A 24258-nucleotide genomic window follows, 5' to 3' on the forward strand; every position below is an offset into this window, starting at 1 on the left:
AGGCCACTCCAGGACCTTGAAATGCTTCTTACGAAGCCACTCCTTCGTTGCCCGGGCGGTGTGTTTGGAATCATTGTCATGCTGAAAGACCCAGCCACGTTTCATCTTCAATGCCCTTGCTGATGGAAGGAGGGTTTCACTCAAAATCTCACGATACATGGCCCCATTCATTCTTTCCTTTACACGGATCAGTCGTCCTGGTCCCTTTGCAGAAAAACAGCCCCAAAGCATGATGTTTCCAACCCCATGCTTCACAGTAGGTATGGTGTTCTTTGGATGCATTCAGCATTCTTTGTCCTCCAAACATGATGAGTTGAGTTTTTACCAAAAAGTTATATTTTGGTTTCATCTGACCATATGACATTCTCCCAATCCTCTTCTGGATCATCCAAATGCACTTCAGACGGGCCTGGACATGTACTGGCTTAAGCAGGGGGACACGTCTCGCACTGCAGGATTTGAGTCCCTGGCGGCGTAGTGTGTTACTGATGGTTGGCTTTGTTACTTTGGTCCCAGCTCTCTGCAGGTCATTCACTAGGTCCCCCTGTGTTGTTCTGGGATTTTTGCTCACCGTTCTTGTGATCATTTTGACCCCACGGGGTGAGATCTTGCGTGGAGCCCCAGATCGAGGGAGATTATCAGTGGTCTTGTATGTCTTCCATTTCCTAATAATTGCTCCCACAGTTGATTTCTTCAAACCAAGCTGCTTACCTATTGCAGATTCAGTCTTCCCAGCCTGGTGCAGGTCTACAATTTTGTTTTTGGTGTCCTTTGACAGCTCTTTGGTCTTGGCTATTGTGAAGTTTGGAGTGTGACTGTTTGAGGTTGTGGACAGGTGTCTTTTATACTGATAACAAGTTCAAACAGGTGCCATTAATACAGGTAACGAGTGGAGGACAGAGGAGCCTCTTAAAGAAGAAGTTACAGGTCTGTGAGAGCCAGAAATCTTGCTTGTTTGTAGGTGACCAAATACTTATTTTCCACCATAATTTGCAAATAAATTCATTAAAAATCCTACAATGGGATTTTCTGGATTTTTTTTTCTCAATTTGTCTGTCATAGTTGACGTGTACCTATGATGAAAATTACAGGCCTCTCTCATCTTTTTAAGTGGGAGAACTTGCACAATTGGTGGCTGACTAAATAATTTTTTTCCCCACTGTATGTGGAGGCTGCTGAATGGAGGACGGCTCATAATAATGGCTGGAATGGAGTCAACGGAATGGTATCCTCCACATCCCCGTGTTTGATACCATTCCATTTACTCCATTCCAGACATTATTATGAGCCGTCCTCCCCTCAGCAGCCTCCACTGAACTATAAGTATAGCTAGCAACATGTAGATGACCAACTAGCTAGATGAAAAATGGTTGTACATACAGTACCGGTCAAAAGTTTGAGAAAACCTACTCATTCAAGGGTTTTTCTTTATTTTTACTATTTTCTACATTGTAGAATAATTGTGAAGACATCAAAACTATGAAATGACACATATGGAATCATGTAGTAACCCAAAAAGTGTTAAACAAATCAAAATATATTTGAGATTTAAGATTCTTCAAATAGCCACCCTTTGCCTTGATGACAGCTTTGCACACTCTTGCCATTCTCTCAACCAGCTTCACCTGGAATGCTTTTCCAACAGTCTTGAAGGAGTTCCCACATATGCTGAGCACTTGTTGGCTTATTTTCCTTCACTCTGCGGTCCGACTCATCCCAAACCATCTCAATTTTGTTGAGGTCGGGGGATTGTGGAGGCCAGGTCATCTGATGCAGCACTCCATCACTCTCCTTCTTGGTAAAATAGCCCTTACACAGCCTGGAGGTATGTTGGGTCATTGTCCTGTTGAAAAACAAATGATAGTCCCACTAAGCCCAAACCAGATGGGATGGCGTATTGCTGCAGAATGCTGTGGTAGCCATGCTGGTTAAGTGTGCCTTGAATTCTTTAAAAAATCACACAGTGTCACCAGCAAAGCACCCCCACACCATAACACCTCCTCCTCCATGCTTTACAGTGGGAAATACACATGCGGAGATCATCCGTTCACCAACACCGCATCTCACAAAGACACAGCGGTTGGAACCAAAAATCTCCAATTTGGACAGATTTCCACCAGTCTAATGTCCATTGCTCGTGTTTCTTGGCCCAAGCAAGTCTCTTCTTCTCATTGGTGTCCTTTAGTAGTGGTTGGTTTGCAGCAATTCGACCATGAAGGCCTGATTTACACAGTCTCCTCTGAACAGTTGATGTTGAGATGTGTCTGTTACTTGAACTCTGTGAAGCATTTATTTGGGCTGCAATTTCTGAGGCTGGTAACTCTAATGAACTTATCCTCTGCAGCAAAGGTCACTCTGGGTCTTCTATTCCTGTGGTGGTCCTCATGAGAGCCAGTTTCATCATAGCGCTTGATGGTTTTTGCAACTTCACTTGAAGAAACTTTCAAAGTTCTTTCCGTATTGACTGACCTTCATGTCTTAAAGTAATGATAGACTGTCGTTTCTCTTTGCTTATTTGAGCTGTTCTTGCCAAAATATGGACTTGGTCTTTTACCAAATAGGGCTATCTTCTGTATACCCCCCTACCTTGTCACAACACAACTGATTGGCTCAAATGCATTAAGAAGGAAAGAAATTCAACAAATTAACTTTTAAGAAGGCACACCTGTTAATTGAAATGCATTCCAGTTGACTACCTCATGAAGCTGGTTGAGAGAATGCAAAGTGTGCAAAGCTGTCATCAAGGCAAAGGGTGGCTATTTGAAGAATCTCAAATATAAAATATATTTTGATTTGTTTAACACTTTTTTGGTTACTACATGATTCCATATGTGTTATTTCATAGTTTTGATGTCTTCACTATTATTCTAAAATATAGAAAATAGTAAAAAATACAGAAAAACCCTTGAATGAGTAGGTTTTCTAAAACTTTTGACCGGTAGTGTATTTCTTCCTATTTAACAATATTTTCTTATATGAAGAGAAATATATGGTAAAGAAAGAGTGTTCTCTTTTCAGTCCTCTGAAGTAGCAGGTTGTCACCGTCAAAAACACTGTTCTTGTAGAGCAATACTGAGGTAATAACTTTGCGCGGACTGAGTGAGCGCTTATGAGTTGAAATAGACCTAGAACTACCCGTGTCCTCCTTCCTTCGCCACCGCTACGAGGTAAAATAGAGCCAAGCAACCAGCATAGCAACGGACGCTTTGGTGTATTACGTAATCCTGTCAGAATTTTGCAAGTTCTAGCAACAGAAGCTAAAACTCATTGAATCCCATTGTGACCCGGGGGGGGGGGGGGACGACACTATTTGGTATGACAGGCCGCCTAAGTATTTTTTCTTGGTTGTGTGAAACCGCATGTAGCTGCTACATGCTCTGTTCACATACATACTTGAAAATGTGTAACAAGGGCTACTGCGTGCTACACATACAGTTGAAGTCGGAAGTTTACATACACTTAGGTTGGAGTCATTAAAACTTGTTTTTCAACCACTCCACAAATTTCTTGTTAACAAACTCTAGTTTTAGCAAGTCGGTTAGGACATCTACTTTGTGCATGACACAAGTAATTTTTCCAACAATTGTTTACAGACAGATTATTTCACTTATAATTGTGTATCACAATTCCAGTGGGTCAGAAGTTTACATACACTAAGTTGACTGTGCCTTTAAACAGCTAGGACATTCCAGAAAATGATGTCATGGCTTTAGAAGCTTCTGATAGGCTAATTGACATGATTTGAGTCAATTGGAGGTGTACCTGTGGATGTATTTCAAAGCCTACCTTCAAACTCAGTGCCTCTTTGCTAGACATCATGGGAAAATCAAAAGAAATCAGCCAAGACCTCAGAAAAAAAATTGTAGACCTCCACAAGTCTGGTTCATCCTTGGGAGCAATTTCCAAATGCCTGAAGGTACCACGTTCATCTGTACAAACAATAGTATGCAAGTATAAACACCATGGGACCACGCAGCCATCATACCAATCAGGAAGGAGACGCGTTCTGTCTCCTAGAGATGAACGTACTTTGGTGCAAAAAGTGCAAATCAATCCCAGAACAACAGCAAAGGACCTTGTGAAGATGCTGGTGGAAACCGGTACAAAATTATCTATATCCACAGTAAAACACGTCCTATATCGACATAACCTGAAAGGCCGCTCAGCAAGGAAGAAGCCACTGCTCTAAAACCGCCAAAAAAAGCCAGACTACGATTTGCAACTGCACATGGGGACAAAGATCGTACTTTTTGGAGAAATGTCCTCTGGTCTGATGAAACAAAAATAGAACTGTTTGGCCATAATGACCATCGTTATGTTTGGAGGAAAAAGGGGGAGCTTGCAAGCCGAAGAACACCATCCCAACCGTGAAGCACGGGGTTGGCAGCATCATGCTGTGGGGGTGCTTTGCTGCAGGAGGGACTGGTGCCCTTCACAAAATAGATGGCATCATGAGGAAGGAAAATGATGTGGATATATTGAAGCAACATCTCAAGACATCAGTCAGGAAGTTAAAGCTTGGTCGCAAATGGGTCTTCCAAATGGACAATGACCCCAAGCATACTTCCAAAGTTGTGGGAAAATGGCTTAAGGACAACAAAGTCAAGGTATTGGAGTGGCCATCACAAATCCCTGACCTCAATCCTATAGTTTGTGGGCAGAACTGAAAAAGCGTGTGTGAGGAAGGAGGCCTACAAACCTGACTCAGTTACACCAGCTCTGTCAGGAGGAATGGGCCAAAATTCACCCAACTTATTGTGGAAGGCTACCCGAAACGTTTGACCCAAGTTAAACAATTTTAAAGGCAATGCTACCAAATACTAATTGAGTGTATGTAAACTTCTGACCCACTGGGAATGTGATTAAATAAATAAAAGCTGAAATAAATCATTCTCTCTACTATTATTCTGACATTTCACATTCTTAAAATAAAGTGGTGATCCTAACTGACCTAAGACAGGGAATTTTTACTAGGATCAAATGTCAGGAATTGTGAAAAACTGAGTTTAAATGTATTTGTCTAAGGTGTATGTAAACTTCCGACTTCAACATAAGTATCTGAAATTATGTTTACTCACTCAAACACTCACAAAAATGGTATTACTTTATCCGAAAGGAACTTCAGTTGTGGCAAGTCGAATAAGATAAAGATGTATACTAGACATATAAACGGCAACATTCACACATGACATTACCAATGTTTAGGCCTATACAAGATAAATGGAAGTGACAAAAATCTATTTCATGAAAGAGCCATGCTCTACAAGATACACACAAACCACACAACTCAGTTTTAATTTAAAATCCATACTGATGCCGGTACAAAGCTGTTAGTGGCTCTCTTGGTTTTAAGACGACCTGAGTCTGTTCCCTGATGGCAGTACTGCATTTTGGCTGTTCAGTGGATGTGTAAGATCCAAAGTATTTTATTTGCCCATCCTTATGTTTGCGCTCTTTGTAAATGTCACGGAGAGCCTTTTGCTTTCTCCGTACAATATTACCACAGACCTGCACAACTCTCTCAAGGGTATTCAGACTTGCCCATGTGAGGGAGCCAAACCAGGCGACTACACTAAATGTTAAGACGGGCTCAATAAAACATCTGTAAACTGCCAACTGTCTCATCTGAAAATGAGTCGTCTTGGTTGGAATGACGAATCAGCCAGTGACTCAGTGTTTGGCGTTACACTAATTCCCTCCCTCTACTGGTAGTAATTGCTCTTCAAAAGTGGTTCCAGGGGGGCATTAAAAGAGACTTACCTGTCACATCATGATATTACTCTGTGTGTGTGTGTGTGTCTCCCAACCTATCTCCTGGCGTTATCACCCAGGCTCCAGGCTGTCTTTGAGGGGTGTTTGGTATTGTTTTCCCAAAACACTGATTTTACATTTGACAGCGTTTTCCGTTCCAACTGATGCTCAGTGACTCACCATTTGAACACTCATTCCTCCTCCCACCTCTCATACAGAAGCCATCCACACACAGCACTCGGTGTAGAAGTTGCCCATAGGATCCTACGTTAATCTACACCACAGTGATTCTGTACAAGCTTATGCTGCACTTCCACCTAAGACTTACCCCACACCTGTGTCGCCATTGTTTTTGTTAATTAGGCTTGGGCTGTATACCGGGATATTTGGAAATAGCCATGGGATGGTTTTTCAATACCGTTGAAACTATTTATTTGAAGTTTTTTAATAAATGTGAATCTTTTTTGCTACTTAAGTAAATACCTGCAGTCAACTTGTGCAATATGTTTAGGATATAAAGGAGATCGCGTTCTTCATTTCAGCTGTCACAATATTTCATTATGAAGCTTATTGGTAGTCCCCAGTCATGTGGTATTTGTTTACAAGCACACAACAACAAGAGACCAGAGCCTTGTGAGTCACTCACTGTTGTGTAGCATGCACCAGGTGGTCTAGTTACAGTATGGAATTCACAACGAAATGTTTTCCAGCTAGATATTTTTTATAACTATTAAGTTAACTGTCTAAAATGTGCTTAATACTCTGCAGTTGCGCATTTGGTTTGCTAATTTAGTAGCTAGTTAGCTACCTAGCTAAGTGGTTACCTTCTTCCAAAGTCAAGCTTCGCTTTGTAACAGCAGAGAATCCCTTCCTGGATCAAGAGCCTTGCTGTCTAACATTTGTTTTGTGCGTGCAACAAACTGTGAGTAGCATTTTTGAGTTAATTGTATAACTTTATGAGTTGGGATGTCCATCCTAAAAATGGTTTAGATCAGAGACTGTATAAAATGTTCGCAATGCGCTCGTTAGCATTTAGTTAGCATTCACTATGGGATTTTATATGTACCTGTTGGCATTGCTAACCTTTAGATTACAGAGGCGGTGGGGATAGAAAATAGTGCCCCTTGTGTTCTGTGCCGGTATAACCGAATATCCCGATATGGCACGAGGTCTGTATGACAAAATGGATACCGCCCAAGCCTAGTGTTAATGTAAGCTTTAGTGTAATTGTTTCCATCAGGAGTGTGACACTAAAGACTTGGGGCGGGCAGAATCAACAACCTCTGCATCAAGTTGCTTTGTGAGAAGTTGTTAAAGTTCACAGTTAGCCATTCTTATGTAAATGCCAGCTGAAAACTACCAGTGGCTTGGCCTTGGCCCCAAGTCAGGGCAGGTCCGCCGGAGCCATGGCCCAGTGAGAAACGGGTGCCGGCCCACATACATTGCCTTCAGAAAGTGTTCCCACCCCTTGACTTTTTCCACGTTTTGTTGTGTTACAGCCTGAATTTAAAATGCATTCAATTAAGAGTTTCTTTGTCACTGGCCTACACACAATACCCCATTAATGTCAAAGTGGATTCTACCACATAATCCGAGGTCGCACTTCCGCATCTGCGGTGAAAGGTGACAGAGCTAGAGCAGTGTTTGTCAGACCATGAGACATCCCGAAAATCGGTCTTCTCACAAAATCGTCTGTAGCATCCGAACGGATGGAAAGATGAGACTCACGAACATGATAGTGTTCTCCGTTTTCCTCTTCGACCCCCACAAGCGTCTTGGGACTCGTCTGAAGTTGGTACAGCCGATCTACCAACTTCTGTCTGTAGCGTCCGAACAGTTTTGGCTACACACTAATATGAACCCTCTGTGGAAATGTGAGACACTCACAAACACGTCGGTTGTTTTGCTCTAGAATGCCCACAGACCTCACAAGACTCGTCTTAAGGTCCCTCGGTACCAGCTGAAAAAATTTATTGAAGTACCGTACTAGTGAAAAGTTTGGACACACCTACCCATTCAAGGGTTTGTCTGTATTTTTTTACTATTTTCTACATATTAGAATAATAGTGAAGACATCAAAACTATGAACTAACACATATGGAATCATGTAGTAACCAAAAAAGTGTTAAACAAATCTAAATATATTTTATGTTTAGATTCTTCAAAGTAGCCACCCTTTGCCTTGATGACAGCTTTGCACACTCTTGGCATTCTCTCAACCAGCTTCACCTGGAATGCTTTTCCAACAGTCTTGAAGGAGTTCCCTCATATGCTGAGCACTTGTTGGCTGCTTTTCCTTCACTCTGCAGTCCAAATCATCCCAAAACTTCTCAATTGGGTTGAGGTCGGGTGATTGTGGAGGCCAGGTCATCTGATGCAGCACTTCATCACTCTCCTTCTTCGTCAAATAGCCCTTACACAGCCTGGAGGTATGTTGGGTCATTGTCCTGTTGAAAAACAAATGATTGTCCCACTAAGTGCAAACAAGATGGGATGGTGTATATCTGCAGAATGCTGTGGTAGCCATGCTGTTTAAGTGTGCCTTGAATTCTAAAAAAATCACAGACAGTGTCACCAGCAATGCACCCCCACAACATCACACCTCCTCCTCCAAGCTTCACGGGGGGAACCACACTTGCAGAGATCATCCATTCACCTACTCTACGTCTCACAAAGACACGGCAATTGGAACCAAAAATCTCAAATTTGGACTCATCAGACCAAAGGACAGATTTCCACCATTCTAATCTCCATTGCTCATGTTTCTTGGCCCAAGCAAGTCTCTTCTTCTTATTGGTGTCCTTTAGTAGTGGTTTCTTTGCAGCAATTGGATCATGAAGGCATGATTCACGCAGTCTCCTCTGAACAGTTGATGTTGAGATGTGTCTGTTACTTGAACTCTGTGAAGCATTTATTTGGGCTGCAATTTCTGAGGTTGGTAACTCTAATAAACTTATCCTCTGCAGCAGAGGTGACTCTGGGCCTTCTTTTCCTGTGGCGGGCCTCATGAGAGCCAGTTTCATCATTGCACTCGATGGTTTTTGCGACTGTACTTGAAGAAACTTTCAGAGTTCTTGACATTTTCCGGATTGACTGACCTTCATGTCTTAAAGTAATTATGGACTGTCGTTTCTCTTTGCTTATTTGAGCTGTTCTTGCCATAATATGGACTTGGTCTTTTACCAAATAGGGCTATCTTCTGTATAGCAAATCTACCTTGTCACAACACAACTGATTGGCTCAAACGCATTAAGAAGGAAAGAAATTCCACAAATTAACTTTTAACAAGGCACACCTGTTAATTAAAATGCATTCCTGGTGACTACCTCATGAAGCCAGTTGAGAGAATGCCAAGAGTGTGCAAAGCTGTCATCAAGGCAAAGGGTGGCTACTTGAAGAATCTCAAGTATAACATGTATTTTGATTTGTTTAACACTTTTTTGGTGACTACATGATTCCATATGTGTTATTTCATAGTTTTTATGTTTTCATTATTATTCTACAATGTAGAAAATAGTAAAAAATAAAGAAAAACCATTATTAATTACACTTTGGATGGTGTATCAATAAAACCAGTCACTGAAAAGATACAGGTGTCCTTCCTAACTCTGTTGCCGGAGAGGAAGGAAACTGCTCAGGGATTTCACCATGAGGCCAATGGTGACTTTTTAAAAGAGTTAGAGTTTAATGGCTGTGATAGGAGAAAACTGAGGATGGATCAACAACATTGTAGTTACTCCACAATGCTAACCTAAATGATAGAGTGAAAAGAAGGAAGCCTGTACAGAATAAAAATATTCCAAAACATGCATCCTGTTTGTAACGAAGCAATAAAGTTAAACTGCAAAAAATTTGTCAAAGCAATTACCTATTTGTCCTCAATACGAAGTGTTATGTTTGGGGCAAATCCAATACAACACATTACTGAGTACAACTCTCCATATTTTCAAGCATAGCGGTGGCTGCATCATGTTATGGGTTGACTTAAATCTGCTTGAAAATGTATGACAAGACTTGAAAATGGTTGTCTAGCAATGATCAACAACCAATTTGACAGAGCTTGAAGAATTTTGAAAAGAATAACGGGCAGATATTGTACAATCCAGGTGTGCAAAGCTCTTAGAGACTTACCCAGAATGACTCACAGCAGTAAGCGCTGCCAAAGTTGATTCTAACATCTATTGACGCAGTGGTGTGAATACTTATGTAAATGAGATATTTATGTATTTCATGTTCAATACATTTGCTAAAATGTCTAAACTTGTTTTCAATTTGTCATTATGGGGTATTGAGTGCAGATAGGTGAGATGTTTCTTTCTCTCATTTTAGTCCATTTTGAATTCAGGCTGTAACAAGAAAATAAGTTAAGTGGTATGAATACTTTCTGAAGGCACTGTAGAGGGAAACAGAAAACACAGGTAAATCTGATGGAAACTCTCAACAGTGCTCTCTGCAGTGTAGTGCAATACCTGTTTCTGGCCAGGTGAGAGTCAAAGAGCTGACTGACTTCGCTAATGCTCTAATACAGTGTTTCCCATCTCCGGTCCTCGAGTACCCTCAACAGCATACATTTTCTTTGTAGCCCCGGACAAAAACACCTGATTCAACTTGTCAAGGGATTGATGATTAGTTGACAAGTAGAATCAGGTGAGCTTGTCCGGGACCACAACAAAAATATGTACTGTTGGGGGTACTTGGGGGGGCTGGCGTTTGGAAACAACACACATACTTACACATGGTATAGTGCATAGCTTATCTTTCAGTAGTTATTAGTTGTCTAAGGGTGCGTTCAGTAGGACGCAACGTTTTGGAACGTTCAGATAGAATATGCTTTGTAGAACAACATGCCCCTCTGACATGTAGATTAAGAAATGTTGGCTATATTCGTGGCATTTCTATCTGCAACGTTTGACAACATTTGGCTACTGAACATGGCCCTGGGTTACTGACTGGCTGGAGCTCCATGGATTTCCCCAGAACGTTTAGTTCTCAGCTGAACCTCAATGAAGAAGGTGTGGGTGTGTTGAACCTCAATAACCCAAAGACTGTGTGGGGTTTTCTGGGTTCCTTCCTTCCAGTCCGCCTCTGCATGCTGTTTGCGCTAATAAGGTGTGTATGTGTTCGTGCGCGCTCTATAGGTATGCCAGTCTGTATTTCTGCTGTGCGGTGGAGGAGCAGGACAACGAACTCATCACTCTAGAGGTCATCCACCGCTTCGTAGAGCTACTGGATAAGTACTTCGGCAGTGTGAGTCTCTCGCTCTCTCTCTCATTTGACTTCTCTAGCCAACTCTTTCATTATCTCTTTAGCCAACTTCATTCTCTCTCTCCAACTGCTTATTTCTCACCTCCACTCTCATCTCATCAGATATTTTCCATTTCATCCTCCCTGCTTCTCTTCCATTTCATCCTCCCTGCTTCTCTTCCATTTCATCCTCCCTGCTTCTCTTCCATTTCATCCTCCCTGCTTCTCTTCCATTTCATCCTCCCTGCTTCTCTTCCATTTCATCCTCCCTGCTTCTCTTCCATTTCATCCTCCCTGCTTCTCTTCCATTTCATCCTCCCTGCTTCTCTTCCATTTCATTCTCCCTGCTTCTCTTCCATTTCATCCTCCCTGCTTCTCTTCCATTTCATCCTCCCTGCTTCTCTTCCATTTCATCCTCCCTGCTTCTCTTCCATTTCATCCTCCCTGCTTCTCTTCCATTTCATCCTCCCTGCTTCTCTTCCATTTCATTCTCCCTGCTTCTCTTCCATTTCATCCTCCCTGCTTCTCTTCCATTTCATCCTCCCTGCTTCTCTTCCATTTCATCCTCCCTGCCTCTCTTCTATATTACTACCGGACAATCTAAGGATTTTCATGTAAGTCGATGACTCGCACCATATGCTGTTTATTCCCGCTCACTGTCCCTCTGTTGATCTATTCAACTCTCCATATTTTCCACCAGTGTCGTCTGTCGGCTATACAGCCAATTTGGTTTAGACATATTTTCAGCCGGCTGCTTTTTCCACATAAATTAACTAGGCAACTTTTCAATTCACTAGTCAGAAAAAAGTCTGCCGAGCCCTCAACCATTAGAATGAACGACATGGATCTTCTAGCAATCTATTGACAGGCGCCTGTCAGTCACAAAGTGAGCGCTGACAGGGAAACACAGCTGGTTTGACAGTCTGCTGTCTGTCCCGCATCTCGTTACCTGGGTGTGTGTGTGTGTTGTGTGCGCTGTGGTTGCAGTCAAATTTCTTTACACAGAGGGAGAACGCATGATTTTGCATGTCCCATATAGTAGTGTGGTAACGACGATTCGAAATCCACTTAGCCTATTGTTTGCTGGCACATACATTTACCAAGCAAATCAACCATATGTATTTATAAAGCCCTTTTTACATCAGCAGATGTCACAAAGTGCTTATACAGAAACCCAGCCTAAAACCCCAAAGAGCAAGAAATGTAGATGTAGAAGCATGGTGGCTAGGAAATACTCCCTGGAAAGGCAGGAACCTAGGAAGAAACCTAGAGCGGAACCAGGCTCTGAGGAGTGGCCAGTCCTCTTCAGGCTGTGCCGGATGGAGATTATAAGAGTACATGGCCATTAAGGCCAGATCGTTCTTCAAGGTGTTCAAACGTTCATATAATGAACAAAAATATAAATGCAACATGTAAAGTGTTGGTCCAATCTTTCATGAGCCAAAATAAAAGATCCCTGAAATGTTCCTATGCACAAAAAGCTTATTTCTCTCTAATTTTATGCACCATTTTTTTTACATCCCTTTTTGTGAGCATTTCTCCTTTGCAATATCAATAAGCTGATTAAACAGCATGATCATTACACAGATGCACCTTGTGCTGGGGACAATAAAAGGCCACTCTAAAATGTGCAGTTTTGTCACACAACACAATGCCACAGAGGTCTGAAGTTGAGGGCGCGTGCAATTGACATGCTGTCTGCAGGAATGTCCACCAGAGCTGTTGCCAGAGAATTCTACTATAAGCCGCCTCCAACGTCGTTTTAGAGAATTTGGCAGTACAACTTACCGGCCTTACAACCGCAGACCACGTGTAACCACTCCAGACCAGGACCTCCACATCCGGGTTCTTCGCCTGCAGGATTGTCTGAGACCAGCCACCTGGACAACTGATGAAACTGAGGAGTATTTCTGTCTGTAATAAAGACCTTTTTGTGGGGAAAAACTCATTCTGATTGCCTGGGCCTGGCTCCCCAGTGGGTGGGCCTATGCCCTCCCAGGCCCACCCATGGATGGGCCTAATGAATTTATTTCAATTGACTGATGTCCTTATATGAACTGTAACTCAGTAAAGTCGTTGAAATTGTTGCATGTTGCGTAATAATCACCGTGGTTATAGATGGTGCAACAGGTCAGCACCTCAGGAGAAAATGTCAGTTGGCTTTTCATAGCCGAGCATTCAGAGGTCGAGACAGCAGGTGCAGTAGAGAGGGGGTCGAAACAGCAGGTCCGGGATAAGGTAGGACGTCTTGTGAACAGGTCAGGGTTCCATAGCCGCAGGCAGAACAGCAGAAACTGGATCAGCAGCACAACCAGCTGTGACGGGGATAGCCAGGAGTCGTCAGGCCAGGTAGTCCTGAGGCATGGTCCTAGGGCTCAGGTCCTCTTGGAGGGTAGAGAGGGTGAGAGAGATGGGAGAATTAGAGGGAGCATACTTAAGATCACACAGGACACCAAATAAGACAGGAGAATTACACCAGATATGACACTAACCCTAGATATCCGCACATAGACTAGGGGTCGTGGGACACTGTGGCCCTGTTCGACGATACCCCCAGACAGGATATAACCCCACCCACTTTGCCAGAGCACAGCCCCCACATCACCAGAGGGATATGAACAGACCACCAATTTACTACCCTGAAACAAGGCGGAGTATATCCCACTAAGATCTTCCCCACCGCATGAGACCGAGGGGGCGCAAAATCGGACAGGAAGATCATGTCAGTGACTCATCCCACTCAAGTCGAGTATAACTATCCAGCTCCACTCCACATTTAATTCTAAATGCCTACTGCTTGCAAAATATTTATTTTTTACTATATACATAGTTTATTTGCAGGATAAGGATTGTCCTGAATTTCAAGAATGCCTGAATTTCTTCGTCTTGCTTTTCTGGTTGGCTGGCAATTTTCACCATCCAATTATTTTAGTTTCACCAATGCACGGACCGTGGTGATACGTTGGCGCATGAGAATTATTCGAATATGGCAAATATTAGTCAATTATTGCATTCTATCCATGCTGGCTTTCACAGGCTACCGGAGACAATCATACCTGTCATACCTGTATTGCAGATGGCTGAGAAAATGCCTCTTAAAAGGGAGCTTGAAGCCTGTGAAAGTCAGCAGACTCTTACAGGATTCTTTAAAGGCCCAGTGCAGTGAAAATGTAGTTTTTCCTATGTTTTATATCATATTGTAGAACAGCTGATGAAACTTAACACTGTAGAAGTGCAAAAATGTTTTGGATCAGTGTTAATACCTGATTGCTGCTGGTAAAATATACAATCTAGCATTAGAATGTACGTACCAGAGGCCACCAAAATAGGTCTTGTTCTGCAAAAATATCTTAACCTGGGAGAACCCCCGCGCACCCCCCCCGGCCAAGGGGATCTTGGCTGGCTACTTTTTCGATTTGGCTGGCTCCTTCATGTGCTTGTGGAAAACACTGCTCTCCGCTCCCTAGCTTTGCTTATACTCTTCTATCGTGTAATTGGTGTACGTTTCCTGTATATATTGTATATACTGTATGTAGACTGTGTCAATTCCTCTGTCTATATTTTGTCTATTGATGTTGGCACCATTTCACCAAGTCAAATTCCTGGTATATGTAAATGTAATTGGCGAATAAAGGTGATTCTGATTCCACTCTGTGTGTGTGCCCTGGCAGGTATGTGAGCTGGACATCATCTTTAACTTTGAGAAGGCCTACTTTATACTGGATGAGTTTCTGATGGGGGGGGAGATCCAAGACACGTCCAAGAAGAGTGTACTCAAGGCCATCGAACAGGCCGACCTACTACAGGAGGTAGGATTCAGATTTAGAAAACTTTAATTCCTCAATGAGGCAATTCATCTAGCAGCAAACACAATACATACAAACGAAATCACATATTTAAAAACCGATAGCAAAGGATATTTACTGAATAAGTTGTTTTTAAAAAGACGTCAAAATTAGGCTTCATGTACAGTGAGGGAAAAAAGTATTTGATCCCCTGCTGATTTTGTACGTTTGCCCACTGACATGATCAGTCTATAATTTTAATGGTAGGTTTATTTGAACAGTGAGAGACAGAATAACAACAACAAAATCCAGAAACACGCATGTCAAAAATGTTATAAATTGATTTGCAATTTAATTGGGGAAATAAGTATTTGACCCCTCTGCAAAACATGACTTAGTACTTGTTGGCAATCACAGAGGTCAGACGTTTCTTGTAGTTGGCCACCAGGTTTGCACACATCTCAGGAGGGATTTTGTCCCACTCCTCTTTGCAGATCTTCTCCAAGTCATTAAGGTTTCGAGCCTGACGTTTGGCAACTCGAACTTTCAGCTCCCTCCACAGATTGGAGACTGGCTAGGCCACTCCAGGACCTTAATGTGCTTCTTCTTGAGCCACTCCTTTGTTGCCTTGGCCGTGTGTTTTGGGTCATTGTCATGCTGGAATTCCCATCCACGACCCATTTTCAATGCCCTGGCTGAGGGAAGGAGGTTCTCACCCAAGATTTGACAGTACATGGCCACGTCCATCGTCCCTTTGATGCGGTGAAGTTGTACTGTCCTCTTAGAAGAAAAACACCCCCAAAGCATAATGTTTCCACCTCCATGTTTGACGGTGGGGATGGTGTTCTTGGGGTCATAGGCAGCATTCCTCCTCCTCCAAACACGGCGAGTTGAGTTGATGCCAAAGAGCTCGATTTTGGTCTCATCTGACCACAACACTTTAACCCAGTTCTCCTCTGAATCATTCAGATGTTCATTGGCAAACTTCGGACGGGCCTGTATATGTGCTTTCTTGAGCAGGGGGACCTTGCGGGCGCTGCAGGATTTCAGTCCTTCACGGCGTAGTGTGTTACCAATTGTTTTCTTGGTGACTATGGTCCCAGCTGCCTTGAGATCATTGACAAGATCCTCCCGTGTAGTTCTGGGCTGATTCCTCAACGATCTCATGATCATTGCAACTCCACGAGGTGAGATCTTGCATGGAGCCCCAGGCCGAGGGAGATTGATGGTGCTTTTGTGTTTCTTCCATTTGCGAATAATCGCACCAACTGTTGTCACCTTCTCACCAAGCTGCTTGGCGATGGTCTTGTAGCCCATTCCAGCCTTGTGTAGGTCTACAATCTTGTCCCTGACATCCTTGGAGCGCTCTTTGGTCTTGGCCATGGTGGAGAGTTTGGAATCTGATTGATTGATTGCTTCTGTGGACAGGTGTCTTTTATACAGGTAACAAACTGAGATTAGGAGCACTAATCCTAATCTCAGCTCGTTACCTGTATAAAAGACACCTGGGAGCCAGAAATCCTTATTTCCTTCATTAAAATGCAAATCAATTTATAACATTTTTGACATGCGTTTTTCTGAATTTTTGTTGTTGTTATTCTGTGTCTCACTATTCAAATAAACCTACCATTAAAATTATAGACTGATAATTTCTTTGTCAGTGGGCAAACGTACAAAATCAGCACGGGATCAAATAATTTTTTCCCTCACTGTACATGATAGGAGTGATCTCTCTAATTAAAAAGAAGGAAAAACTCCAGCACACTGGTATTCTTGATACTTTGAACAATTTGATGGATCTATTTACTACCAACGTTTCGGTCTGTTGACCTCCTTCAGGGTATGTCTCTACCTCACTATGTGCCCTATTCAGGCTTGAGATGAGTTGATTTGCCATACGTAAAAATGTATGCGCACATGACTGTAAGTCGCTTTGGATAAAAGCGTCTGCTAAATGGCTTATTATTATTATATTATTGATTTAACACGGACTTAAGTCAATTTTTTTTAAACTTAAGTCCATGTTTTATTGACTTAAGTCCACGTTGAGTCTACTTATATCAAGTCTGAATCGGGCCTTATGACTTTACCTAACATCACTATGAATGATGTAGTTTTATTTGTCACCAATTATTCTGAGCCATCTGTTCCCCGTCTCCCCCTACAGGAGGACGAGTCTCCAAGAAGTGTTCTAGAGGAGATGGGCCTGGCGTAGTGACAGCAGGGTACTCTGATCCCAGCACTTTTTATCAGGCGACAGACGAAGAGACAGAGGACTTTGGGTTACATGTGCAACAGGGTGGAGGAAAGGGGGTTTGACGTGTGTGTGTGTTGGGTGGAGGGTGAATGGAGGGGGTTTGGGGGGGTGGCTGGGAGGGAGTAAGGGCTGGAATGGAAGCTGTTATCTAAGGCTGTGTCAAGTGGCACTCTATTCCCACATAGTACTCTAGGGCTCTGGCCAAAAGAAGTGCAGCTTTTTTTAGGTAAAATAGGGTGTCAATTGAGATTCACACATTGACGTTCTGGTACTGAATTCAAGACATTGCTGACATTGTTGTATATTATCATGATGATCCACACCCTATTTATATTAGCTCTGTGAAAATGGTGCCACTTTTGGCCGAATGATTTAGCTACTACTGTTGTATGACCCAGACTTGGGTTCAAATACTATCTGAAATTGTTCAAGTACTTCTAGCGTTTGCTTTAGCCTGCAGGGAGGCCATTATATTGGTTCCGTTCTGCCAGGACGCTCAATCAAGCTCAGCTTTAAGTATTTGAGATAGTATTTGAACCACGGTCTGATTTGACCTTTGAACTTTCCCTCGAGACGCAGGTCAGAATGCATCTTAAGACTTTTTTTAGCAGGAGATGAAATAAGACATCAAAACATTTTACCCAACAGATTACGTTTTATCAGATTAGGGTGCGTCTCAAATGGCACCCTATTCCCTATATAGTGCACTACTTTTGACCAGGGCCCATAGGGCTCTGGTCAAAATTAACGCTCTATGTAGGGAATAGGGTGGCATTTTGAGGGACACAGGGATTTTCTTTTAAATGAATGGTCGTTAAATATTTTGTAAATGTACCACACGTTATGAGAATAATATAATATGTTTGCTGTTTTTATTGTTTTTAAGGGACCACATTGATTGTCTGCATTGGTGAGTTATGTTGAACCCATAGTAGGATCTGTTGTAGGGGTACACACAAAGAACACATTCTTGCCCTTCCCATTTATATGTCAATCTGTAGAATGATTCTTCCCAAATTCCGGATCCATCCAGAGTTCCTTAGAATTGAGAATTATATTTCTGCGTTCTATTCCGCAACTGTTTTTCTCTGTCTCTCAGCCTGTGTGTGGCTGTGCTAACATGAATGTGTTTATGTGGAAAGGGCTCAATGTGATAGTATGCAATGTAGTGATGATGATGATGATTCAGATGAGACTAACCCAGGGCACGAAAATATAGGCAGAGAGAGGGAGAGTTTGTTGTTTCTGAGCAGCAACGTAAAACAAAAGGCAAACAAACTACTTTGACATACACGTGACTTTTTAGAGAAATAATGGACCTAGCTACCATTCCTATACCAACAAACACATTAAATGCAGTACGTTTTACGCCTATCAAATACCTACTTTCCAAAGAGTAATAATATTTTTGTCTGCAACGAGGGAATAGACCAATAGGAATAAACTGAAACTAGAAGAGTTTGGCTTCAGATTGTAGACATGTGTTCTTATTACCTGACTTTAGCCCATTGATTTAAATAAGATACGTTCCAACATTCATACTAGCATACTACTTGCTATTGTGCGTTCCCAATACATTGCTTCACTCCAATTAGTATCAATACATAGGCTACATTCCAATATCCACACTAGCATACCACTTAGGTGGTGTTCCAAATGGCACCCTATTTAGGGCAGTACTTTTGACCAGAGGCCGAAATATGGAACAGGGTGCAGTTTGGGATGAAGCCTTTGCCCACTGTATTGCTCCATTCAAAGTGGTATACTAGTATGGTCAATGGGACAGAACTATTGCTTCATTATTAGTAGTGCGCTAGTGTGGATTATTGGAACTGCGCCGAATAAGAAATTAGAAGATATTTTGATTTGCATTTTTTCAGGGACTCAAAAAGGTGTGTGTGTGTAGGGTTTTATTCATTTGGGATCCAGCATGAGGGATGGGTGGCATATGATAAATAACTATTGACCTACGGTCCAGTCATGGTACCCTATTCCTTTTATAGGGTTATGGTCAAAAGTAGTGCACTATAAAGAGAAAAGGGTACTATTTGGGATGCAGCATATTATCGAAGGGAATCGTGTGAATGTAATTTTATAATAAAAATAAAATGCAATTAGAAAGGACTTGTGTACTTGTGCTTTCTGGTTTGGTTATTGTCGTTTTTACCTTAGTTGAATGCACTGACAGTAACTTGGTCTGGATAAGAGCGTCTATCCGCTCTTGAAAATGTAAATGTAGCTAGTTATTGTTTAATAAGGTATGTTTGTTGTGTTAACTGTGAATGCCCATGCATGTTTTAACCTGTGGATTCCCATAGAAGGAAATGTCAGTCTATAGACTTACCATATACAGTGGGGCAAAAAAGTATTTAGTCAGCCACCAATTGTGCAAGTTCTCCCACTTAAAAAGATGAGAGAGGCCTGTAAATTTCATCATAGGTACACGTCAACTATGACAGACAAAATGAGAAAAAAAATCCAGAAAATCACATTGTAGGATTTTTTATGAATTTATTTGCAAATTATGGTGGAAAATAAGTATTTGGTCAATAACAAAAGTTTCTCAATACTTTGTTATATACCCTTTGTTGGCAATGACACATGTCAAATGTTTTCTGTATGTCTTCACAAGGTTTTCATACACTGTTGCTGGTATTTTGGCCCATTCCTCCATGCAGATCTCCTCTAGAGCAGTGATGTTTTGGGGCTGTCGCTGGGCAACACGGACTTTCAACTCCCTCCAAAGATTTTCTATGGGGTTGAGATCTGGAGACTGGCTAGGCCACTCCAGGACCTTGAAATGCTTCTTACGAAGCCACTCCTTCGTTGCCCAGGCGGTGTGTTTGGGATCATTGTCATGCTGAAAGACCCAGCCACGTTTCATCTTCAATGCCCTTGCTGATGGAAGGAGGTTTTCACTCAAAATCTCACGATACATGGCCCCATTCATTCTTTCCTTTACACGAATCAGTCGTCCTGGTCCCTTTGCAGAAAAACAGCCCCAAAGCATGATGTTTCCACCCCCATGCTTCACAGTAGGTATGGTGTTCTTTGGATGCAACTCAGCATTCTTTGTCCTCCAAACACGACAAGTAGAGTTTTTACCAAAAAGTTCTATTTTGGTTTCATATGACATTCTCCCAATCCTCTTCTGGATCATCCAAATGCACTCTAGCAAATTTCAGACGGGCCTGGACATGTACTGGCTTAAGCAGGGGGACACGTCTGGCACTGCATGATTTGAGTCACTGGCGGCGTAGTGTGTTACTGATGGTAGGCTTTGTTACTTTGGTCCCAGCTCTCTGCAGGTCATTCACTAGGTCCCCCCGTGTGGTTCTGGGATTTTTGCTCACCGTTCTTGTGATCATTTTGACCCCACGGGGTGAGATCTTGCGTGGAGCCCCAGATCGAGGGAGATTATCAGTGGTCTTGTATGTCTTCCATTTCCTAATATTTGCTCCCACAGTTGATTTCTTCAAACCAAGCTGCTTACCTATTGCAGATTCAGTCTTCCCAGCCTGGTGTAGGTCTACAATTTTGTTTCTGGTGTCCTTTGACAGCTCTTTGGTCTTGGCCATAGTGGAGTTTGGAGTGTGACTGTTTGAGGTTGTGGACAGGTGTCTTTTATACTGATAACAAGTTCAAACAGGTGCCATTAATACAGGTAACAAGTGGAGGACAGAAGAGACTCTTAAAGAAGAAGTTACAGGTCTGTGAGAGCCAGAAATCTTGCTTGTTTGTAGGTGACCAAATACTTATTTTCCACCATAATTTGCAAATAAATTCATTAAAAATCCTACAATGTGATTTTCTGGAATTTGTTTTCTCAATTTGTCTGTCATAGTTGACGTGTACCTATGATGAAAATTACAGGCCTCTCTCATCTTTTTAAGTGGGAGAACTTGCACAATTGGTGGCTGACTAAATACTTTTTTTCCCCACTGTATAGTACCAGTCAAAAGTTTGGACACACCTACTCATTCCAGGGTTTTTCTTTATTTTTACTATTTTCTACATTGTAGAATAATAGTGAAGACATCAACTATGAAATAACACATACGGAATCATGTAGTAACCAAAAAAGTGTTAAACAAATCGAAATATATTTTATATTTGAGATTCTTCAAAGTAGCCACCCTTTGCCTTGATGACAGCTTAGCACACTCTTGGCATTCTCTCAACCAGTTTCATAAGGAAGTCACCTGGAATGCATTTAAATTAACAGGTGTGGCTTGTTAAAAGTTAATTTGTGGAATTTCTTTCCTTAATGCGTTTGAGCCAATCAGATGTGTTGTGACAAGGTAGGGGGGGATATACAGAAGATAGCCCGATTTGGTAAAATACCAAGTCCATATTATGGCAAGAACAGCTCAAATAAGCAAAGAGAAACGACAGTCCATCATTACTTTAAGACATGAAGGTCAGTCAATCCGGAAAATTTCAAGAACTTTATAAGTTTCTTCAAGTGTTGTCGCAAAAACCATCAAGTGCTATGATGGAAATGGCTCTCATGAGTACCACCACAGGAAAGGAAGACCCAGAGTTACCTCTGCTGCAGAGGATAAGTTCATTAGAGTTACCAGCCTCAGAAATTGCATCCCAAAAAATGCTTCACAGAGTTCAAGAAACAGACACATCTCAACATCATCTGTTCAGAGGAGACTGCGTGAATCAGGCCGTCATGGTCGAGTTGCTGCAAAGAAACTACTACTAAAGGACACCAATAAGAAGAAGAGACTTAATTAGCATTCTCTCAGCCAGGTTCACCTGGAATGCTTTTCCAACAGTCTTGAAGGAGTTCCCACATATGCGGAGCACTTGTTGGCTGCTTTTCCTTCCTCTGTAGCCCAGCTGGTAGAGCACGGCGCTTGTAATGCCAGGGTAGTGGGTTCGATCCCCGTGCCCACCCATACACAAAAATGTATTCACGCATGGCTGTAAGTCGCTTTGGATAAAAGCGTCTGCTAAGTGGCATATTATTATTTTATTATTATCACTCTGCAGTCCATCTCAATTGGGTTGAGGTCGGGGGATTGTGGAGGCCAGGCCATCTGATGCAGCACTCCATCACTCTGCTTCTTTGTAAAATAGCCCTTACACAGCCTGGAGGTGTGTTGGGTCATTGTCCTGTTGAAAACAAATAATAGTCCCACTAAGCCCAAACCAGATGGGATGGCGTATTTTTGTAATAAATGTGAATATTTTTTGCTACTTAAGTAAATACCTGCAGTCAACTTGTGCAATATGTTTAGGAGATAAAGGAGATCGCGTTCTTCATTTCAGCTGTCACAATATTTCATTATGAAGCTTATTGGTAGTCCCCAGTCGTGGTATTTGTTTACAAGCACACAACAACAAGAGACCGGAGCCTTGTGAGTCACTCACTGTTGTGTAGCACGTGCCATGTGATCTAGTTACAGTATGGAATTCACAACGAAATTTTTGCCAGCTCGATATCTTTTATAACTATTAAGTTAACTGTCTAAAATGTGCTTAATACTCTGCAGTTGCGCATTTGGTTTGCTAAGTTAGTAGCTAGTTAGCTACCTAGCTAAGTGGTTACCTTCTTCCAAAGTCAAGCTTCGCTTTGTAACAGCAGAGAATCCCTTCCTGGATCAAGAGCCTTGCTGTCTAACATTTGTTTTCTGCGTGCAGCAAACTATGAGTAGCATTTTTGAGTTAATTGTATAACTTTATGAGCTAGGATGTCTGTCCTAAAAATGGTTTAGATCAGAGACTGTATAAAATGTTCGCAATACGCTCATTAGCACTTAGTTAGCATTCTCTATGGGATTTTATATGTACCTGTTAGCATTGCTAACCTTTGGATTACAGAAGCGGTGGGGATAGAAAATAGTGCCCCTTGTGTTCTATGCCGGTATAACCGAATATCCCGATATGGCACGAGGTCTGTATGACAAAATGGATACCGCCCAAGCCTAGTGTTAATGTAAGCTCTAGTGTAATTGTTTCCATCAGGAGTGTGACACTAAAGACTTGGGGTGGGCAGAATCAACTAACTCTGCATCAAGTTGCTTTGTGAGAAGGTGTTAAAGTTCACAGTTAGCCATTCTTATGTAAATGCCAGCTGAAAACTACCAGTGGCTTGGCCTTGGCCCCAAGTCAGGGCAGGTCCGCCGGAGCCATGGCCCAGTGAGACACGGGTGCCGGCCCACATACATTGCCTTCAGAAAGTATTCTCACCCCTTGACTTTTTCCACATTTTATTGTGTTACAGCCTGAATTTAAAATGCATTCAATTAAGATTTTATTTGTCACTGGCCTACACACAATACCCCATTAATGTCAAAGTGGATTCCACCACATCCTCCGAGGTCGCACTTCCGCATCTGCGGTGAAAGATGACAGAGCTAGAGCAGTGTTTGTCAGACCATGAGACATCCCGAAAATCGGTCTTCTCACAAAATCGTCTGTAGCAACCGAACGGATGGAAAGATGAGACTCACGAACATGATAGTGTTCTCCGTTTTCCTCTTCGACCTCCACAAGCGTCTTGGGACTCGTCTGAAGTCGGTACAGCCGATCTACCAACTTCTGTCTAGCGTCCGAACAGTTTTGGTTACACACTAATATGAACCCTCTGTGGAAATGTGACACATTTCCACCAGTCTAATGCCCATTGATTGTGTTTCTTGGCCCAAGCAGGTCTCTTCTTCTTATTGGTGTCCTTTAGTAGTGGTTTCTTTGCAGCAATTAGACCATGAAGGCCTGATACACACAGTCCCCTCTGAACAGTTGATGTTGAGATGTGTCTGTTACTTGAACTCTGTGAAACATTTATTTGGGCTGCAATTTCTGAAGCTGGTAACTCTAATGAACTTATCCTCTGCAGCAGAGGTAACTCTTGGTCTTCCATTCCTGTGGCGGTCCTCATGAGAGCCAGTTTCATCATAGCACTTGATGGTTTTTGCGACTGCACTTGAAGAAACTTTCAAAGTTCTTGAAATGTTCTGTATTGACTGACCTTCATGTCTTAAAGTAATGATGGACTGTCGTTTCTCCTTTGCTTATTTGAGCTGTTCTTGCCATAATATGGACTTGGTATTTTACCAAATAGGGCTATCTTCTGTATATCCCCCCCTACCTTGTCACAACAGAACATATTGGCTCAAACGCATTAAGAAGGAAATAAATTCCACAAATTAACTTTTAACAAGGCACACCTGTTAATTGAAATGCATTCCAGGTGACTACCTCATG

The 24258-nt window shown here is 42.1% G+C and overlaps 1 protein-coding gene across 3 annotated transcripts in view; it reads left to right on the top strand.

The window, feature by feature from the left end:
* Nucleotides 1-19161, top strand: part of LOC121571295 (AP-1 complex subunit sigma-1A) — a 28152-nt gene extending 8991 nt beyond the window's left edge. For all 3 annotated transcript variants that reach the window (XM_041882687.2, XM_041882686.2, XM_041882684.2), the window contains 3 exons: nt 10890-10998; nt 14667-14804; nt 16948-19161. In XM_041882687.2, coding sequence (XP_041738621.1) covers nt 10890-10998; nt 14667-14804; nt 16948-16995 — 295 coding nt within the window. In that variant the 3' untranslated portion in view covers nt 16996-19161. The remainder of the gene's footprint in view (nt 1-10889; nt 10999-14666; nt 14805-16947) is intronic.
* The last annotated feature ends 5097 nt before the right edge of the window (nt 19162-24258 follow it).

The sequence above is a fragment of the Coregonus clupeaformis genome, chromosome 8 (genome assembly GCF_020615455.1).
Source record: "Coregonus clupeaformis isolate EN_2021a chromosome 8, ASM2061545v1, whole genome shotgun sequence".
In the NCBI taxonomy this organism is placed as follows: Eukaryota; Metazoa; Chordata; class Actinopteri; order Salmoniformes; family Salmonidae; genus Coregonus; species Coregonus clupeaformis.